A 6,614-nucleotide genomic window follows, 5' to 3' on the forward strand; every position below is an offset into this window, starting at 1 on the left:
GATCCTTCATGCCATGTTTGTTTCTGGGAAAAAATAAAGAGAAAAAATCAAAAGGTTTAAAAGAGCCAAAAATAAATATATTTTCTGGTTATTTAAATTGAGAGAAGAGAAAAAAATAAAGATTGTACTTGGTAAAATTATCTAATAAGATAATTGAAAGTTAAAAATATCAGTTTTTAATTAAATAACAGCATTTAACACAAATTAAATTATATTTCATAATTTAAAATGAATTGTGTTCACTTTTAAAATAAGAGTCTCTTCTTAATCATCATGATTTTAATTTGAAAGAGTCAAATTTTATTAGTTTCATTCTCATTATCTACATTCCCTTTTTCTTTTCCATTTTTTTATGCGTGTTGGCAGCACCCGTCTAATACACTGCAACAGGAATCGGTAGAGAGATTCTCACTCTAGAATTACGTTTACTAATTTTTCTACGTTTAAACGCGGAATCCACACGTTCTTCGTCTCTTCCATTTTACTCCACGGGTCAAGACATTTATTTATTGACTAACCCAAAACTCACTCCCTCTTTTTTCAAGTGTATACCACACCGAACAACACAACAGAGTAGAGAGACAGAGCATTAAGGATGTTGGAGCTGTGCCGCAAGCCACTGAAGATGTGCTTCGGTGGTGGAGGCAACGATGATGACCTCCTCTGGCACACGGACCTTAAGCCCCACGCTTCAGGGAACTACTCAATTGCAGTGGTACAAGCTAATTCATCCTTGGAAGACCAAGCTCAAGTTTTCACCTCTCCCTCCGCAACCTTTGTTGGCGTATACGACGGACACGGTGGTCCTGAAGCTTCCCGTTTCATCACCAACCATCTCTTCTCCTTCCTTCGCAGTAAGAGGCCAAAAATAATTTAATTTACATTATTATATCCATCAGTGGCTAAGAAAAATTACTAAATAGTCTTGGTCAATTATATGCTCATGATCCTGGTTAACTTCTGTGTAAGTATAACACTCATTTTTAAGTTTTTCAAACTAGGATAAAAAGTTAATAACACTTTATTTGGTGTTATATGGAGATAAGATTAGTCTGAACTATACAATCAATCAAGTATATAAATTAATTAATATTAGATTATTTCAACTTAAATAGATGTGTCTATAATAATTTTATCCGACTGAAAATGATGAATTTGGATCACCTAAATTTTTTTCTACAAGAATTAGGTGATCTAGTATTATTGATTTAGACTAATTTTCACATTATTAAGTATTATAAATTATTTTTTCGTAATTTAAAAAATTTAAATAAATGTTACAAATATTAATTAGGACCTTGTGTTTGGAGTTACCTAATACTTTCTCCGATCAGGCTCAGCAACCATATATATGTTGTTTCGATTATATCATTGGTTTTTTATTTTTGACATAAGAGAGATGAAACTGATTATTCAGCGTGGCAGAATTCGCAACCGAGGAAGGTGATTTGTCGGAGGAAGTTATAAAGAAGGCGTTCGAGGCGACCGAGGAGGAGTTTTTGCGTGTAGTGAGGGAATCATGGATTGCGCGGCCACAGATAGCTTCAGTGGGTTCGTGTTGTCTTCTGGGAGCGATTTCAAAGGGAGTTCTTTATGTGGCTAATCTCGGGGATTCGAGGGCGGTTTTGGGTAGGAAAGCGTTGGAAGGAGAGGTGAATTGTGGTGCTGTGGTGGCAGAGCGTTTGTCCACTGATCATAATGTTGGGGTGGAGGAGGTTAGAAAGGAGGTTGAAGCTCTTCACCCTGATGATGCACACATTGTGGTTTGCATTGGTGGAGTTTGGCGAATCAAGGGCATTATTCAGGTATATAAATATTGACCCTTCATCTATTTTCCTCTTCCTTCGGTTTTCTGTTCAATAATTGTTTGGATCTATTTTCTGCTTATATTTGTGTTTTATGAGTGGTGTGGATTAACAAGATCAATAAACAGTAAACTTCAGCAATTCATTGACACTAGAACAACTTTTACTTCACCAAGGGCACACCATTCTGCACTTAAAAATATATTTGCATGTCTTCTTTATGTATTTTTTTTTTATAAATTAAAAATATAGTTCCATTTGATTATTTTAGTGTGTTTGAGCTTCAATAAATTATGTCATGCGGTTCTGTACTGTCATCTGGCAATTGAATTTTACTATGTATACAGCATTGTCATGTGGTCCAAGAGAAATTATAATCAAAAGAACTTTTACAAAAATATTGGAAGTCACCAAGAAGCTATTTGATAAGTCAATGAGAAAAAGAGAGAAATATAAATATATTAAACGAAATCATGCATACAATAGAATAGAAAGAGAAATAGAAAAAAATGATGAATTTTAATGAAATGTTTGAAATAAAATGATGTACCATTTTATTTTATTTGACACTTTAAGAAGAAAAATGTAGACATGATATTGCAATAAAAAGAAAATAATAGAGGAAAATTAAAATGTCTAATAAGTATTTTTGAAAAATAAATATTCATATGTCATCACTTAAACATAAATCTTCACCAACTTATATTTTTTTTCGTGAAGAAAAAATATAAATGATAATATATATTTTAATAGAACAGAAAATATAAAAAGGAAATTTGATTTTTAAAAATAAAATATTTTTTTGTTTCAAATTTTAAATCATTTTCTCCTCTCTTGTTTTGCTTTCTTTATGTAACAAACAGAGTTCTAATGGTTAGTATAAGCTTTTGTCTTCATCTAGTGTGATTTAGTGATTGTGATCTTGAGAGATAAGGAGTGCGTTGTTTTAGCTGTCCTCTTAAAAAGATTCCACCTAAGGAAGCAAATCTTCTTAAAATGAATGAATATTTAGGCACAATATTTTGTTCCACTTCCATGTTTCGAGTCACGTCACATGCTTTCATCTCCTCTTGTTTGTGGCATGACGAGTGGGCGTGGATCAATGATGTGATTTTATGATGGATTATTTTTCATGATTTTATCTTGGTATTATATTTGTCTGCATTTTCAGACAAGTCTGAGTTGAGCATGTTATTGGTTTCTCAATAGACCCTCATGATCTGATTCTGTAACCAGTAATCACGCTTTTCAAAGAAAAAAAATCTTACACCATTTCTTCCAACTCTTAATTGAGGAAATGTAGAAAGAATGAATATTTAAGTAAGGTGTTAAATATAAACTTTGTGAATAAAAAAATATAATTAAAAAAATATTTCACTGAAAATATCTAGTTAAATTTTTTGACAAAAAAGTTAATCAGATAGATATATATTACTGTGAAAAAAAATCTACATATATTCTGCGGATACAAGTTTTCTAGCGTTTATAACTCCAGCGCTATTCATATTCTTCTTCCTTGTCATTCTGGAGTGTTTAAACTTTAAACTTTAACTAGTTACATGTTTTCAGTTTTAATTACTATCTCCATAAAAGCCTGCATAACTCCAGTGAACTTTCTAATTTTTATAAAATTCTTAATGTTTATCAACTATTTTTGGCCTTATAGGTCTCAAGATCAATTGGAGATGTTTACCTAAAGAAACCAGAATTTGACACTAATCCTCTGTTTCAACAATTTGTATGTCCACTATACTTGAAGAGACCTGTAATGACAGCTGAACCATCGATATTGAAGCGGAAATTGAAGGCAGATGATCTGTTTTTGATCTTTGCAACAGATGGACTTTGGGAGCATTTAACTGATGAAGTGGCTGTTGAAATCATCTCCAGAAGTCCCAGAATAGTAAGTGCACACACTCAACAAACCTCCTGAACTACACACTCATGTGCAATGGAAAAGTTAGTATAAGTAAATAAATACTAATAATATAATACATCATATTAATGTATATATTTCCCAATATTACCATCCCATTAACTGAGCACGTATTCCTAACAATAATTTTAGAGATTCCATTGTATGAAAGCATGATAAAAGATGTATAATTCCATTGTAGGGAATAGCAAAACGATTGGTGAGAGCTGCACTAGAAGAGGTTGCAAAGAAAAGAGAAATGAGGTATGAGGATCTAAGAAAAACTGATAAAGGTCTAAGGCGTCATTTTCATGATGATATTACAGTGATCGTTCTATATCTCGATCATTCAAAAGAATCTCAAAATGGTAGATCAAAACAAAAAGGAGTTTATGATTGCATTAATACTCCTATTGATATCTTCTCTCTGAACTCAGATGAAGCTGATCTTTAAATTGAATTAGCTATTAGCAGTAGCGTCTCAATTCTCCACGTACTGCTTTTTACCAAGAAATTTGTCACATATAAAGTAGTAGTTAGCGGTGGCCAAAGGAAAAGGATTGTAAGAGTACTGTAAACTGGTAATTGTAGATTTTTATTATTGTTATTATTATGAATTAAAAGGGTAAAAGTTTAGGTGATTCGGCTTGGGTCCCAAAGGATTATTATTATTATTATTCAGAATTTCTGTAACACCTTTTACCATAAGTAGAAATAAAAATAAAAAATAAAAAATTGTGAAATGAGATGAAGGATGTGATTGAAGAAAAAAAAGTTGTGGAAATGTGTTTATAACATTTGAAATGAGAATTGCAATGGCTGTAACGACGGTTAAATTTTATTTTAAAATGGATCCAACTAACGGTGTGTTAAAGTTAGTAATTTAAAGATTATGTTGGTAATAATTTCTGTAAAAGATTATTTTAAATTTATTTACCATTAACATAAAAATACTTGTTAATATTTTTATTTTAAAATATAGAAATGTATTTCTTTTATACTACGAACTCGTTTGGGCCATGGACAGTTAGTTGGGTAGCAAAGCTTTTACGCATAAGGCGCGTTTGGTTGATGTTTTCAATGCAATTTTCAATATAATAAGATAAGAAATTAATAATTACAACTATTAAATTATTACTGCATTTCTTTACTTTGTGTCTTGCTGGTGGATTTCCTAATTCGCAGATCAAGGCATGCCATATTGCAAAAACTAATACTTTTTCTGGGTCATTATATTGATATAAAGTAACTAATTTTATTAATAATATATTTCTTTCGAAATTATTTAATTAACTATTTTTAACAGCGTCTACCCACCATCTTGTTATTTTTCTATGGACGTTCATATTTTGTTCAGAGACTACATTTTGTAACGTTAAGTGCTTGTTTGGTTGTAAGGGAAGAACTTATTATTTAAGAGTGAATTTTTTAAAAATAGTGCGAATCCTATTTTTTTTTTGCTTTGATTTATTTTTATTTTTTTAAATAATATTTTTTTGTCTTTCGCACCATCAAACTCACCCAAAATATCATTGGTCAACATTTATAGCAACAGTTTCAAGACCATATAGCACTGCACAGGTTTGACGCGCGTTTTTTAGGTCTTGGGAGTGAGTTCCAATTCCAAAGGCTTGCTCAATTGTCTTCTCCCTTGACGCCAACATCTCTATCCATGTCCCAGTCCTATGGTCAACCTTATTGTTTCTCTCCGTCTTTTTAGATCATTGTTCCCAATTCCCACTGTTGAAGTTGATCGCTTAAGTGGTTATTTGGGGATTATATTTTCTAATTTAGGGTAATTTTAAATTCAGATAAGATTTAAAAAATTACAAATATTTAAATTTATAAAATATATATAGTTTATATAGATGAAATTAAAAATATCTGGACATGAACAGAATCAATGTATTGTTCCAGTGATGGGCTCCTCCTCTCAAATTTCATCCCATAATTTTTTTTATCATTAAAAGTAATAAAAAGGTTAGAATATAAAAACCAAAAACAACTTGGAAGGAAGGTTTTCGTTGTTGGGTGCGCCTTCTTTTCAATTGTGCAAGTGTACAACCTTTTTTTCTCTCTATGGTGGTGTGGGATATTTTGGTATGCAGCGTTGATATTAATTTTCGGAGAGAAACTTTGCTTATCAATGATAATTAACGTTTGTACTTTGTACAGCAACCTTGCCTATCAATGCCATTTAGATTGATTACAGTACAATTTTTCCTAACTTTATAGTCTTGCTATTTAGATTGATTATAGTACAGATTGATTACTGCACACGCGACAATTTTTCCTAGCCACGAGGTCCAAAACATTATTATAAATTAATAACAACAACTACAATGTATTATAGAAAAAATTCAAACAACTATTAAGGTGTCAATAAATTTAAGTCACTTCTAACCGTCTTAAAATTATAAAAAAAATATAAAATTTTATTAAATTATATTAAGAAGGACTTGTATGTATGTTTTTACATCAATCCTCTCTCTAAATATAAAGTAGAATAACTGTTTTATTCAGGAGCTATTATTTAATGAGAATATATTTATGAGTTTTTCTTCCATTAGAGCGACTTGTGAGTTTTTCTTAATTTCTTATTTTTTATGATCAATATTTTCATTTTTTTAGAATAATTTTAAAAATAACCTTGTATCAAATGACAGATGCAAATGGGTTAGTGTGGGCAATTGCCCCTACAAGATTTTTATTTTTACTTGTGTGTGGGTAATAAAAAAGTTTTTTCACCCATAAAAAATAGGTATTCCCTCATAATTTTTTTTAGTTAATGTACAAAATAAAGAAACATAGAAAAATTGATATAAATTTTATTATTTTATCCTTTTAGTTTTTGATAATATTAACATTGAAAAATCATATATGCATTATTTTTA

The 6,614-nt window shown here is 30.6% G+C and overlaps 1 protein-coding gene across 2 annotated transcripts; it reads left to right on the forward strand.

Moving 5' to 3' along the window:
* The first annotated feature begins 357 nt into the window (after positions 1-357).
* Positions 358-4,361, forward strand: LOC100802394 (probable protein phosphatase 2C 78). 2 transcript variants are annotated; one of them, XM_006590578.4, is made up of 4 exons: positions 358-854; positions 1,426-1,805; positions 3,565-3,708; positions 3,923-4,361. In XM_006590578.4, the coding sequence occupies exons 1-4, from the start codon at positions 596-598 to the stop codon at positions 4,172-4,174; spliced, it is 1,035 nt and encodes a 344-aa protein (XP_006590641.1). In that variant the 5' UTR covers positions 358-595; the 3' UTR covers positions 4,175-4,361. The 2 variants fall into 2 exon arrangements, with proteins under 2 accessions (XP_006590641.1, XP_003538798.1); XM_003538750.5 differs by having other exon boundaries at positions 496-854; positions 3,472-3,708.
* The last annotated feature ends 2,253 nt before the right edge of the window (positions 4,362-6,614 follow it).

The sequence above is a fragment of the Glycine max genome, chromosome 11 (assembly GCF_000004515.6).
Source record: "Glycine max cultivar Williams 82 chromosome 11, Glycine_max_v4.0, whole genome shotgun sequence".
Classification (NCBI taxonomy): Eukaryota; Viridiplantae; Streptophyta; class Magnoliopsida; order Fabales; family Fabaceae; genus Glycine; species Glycine max.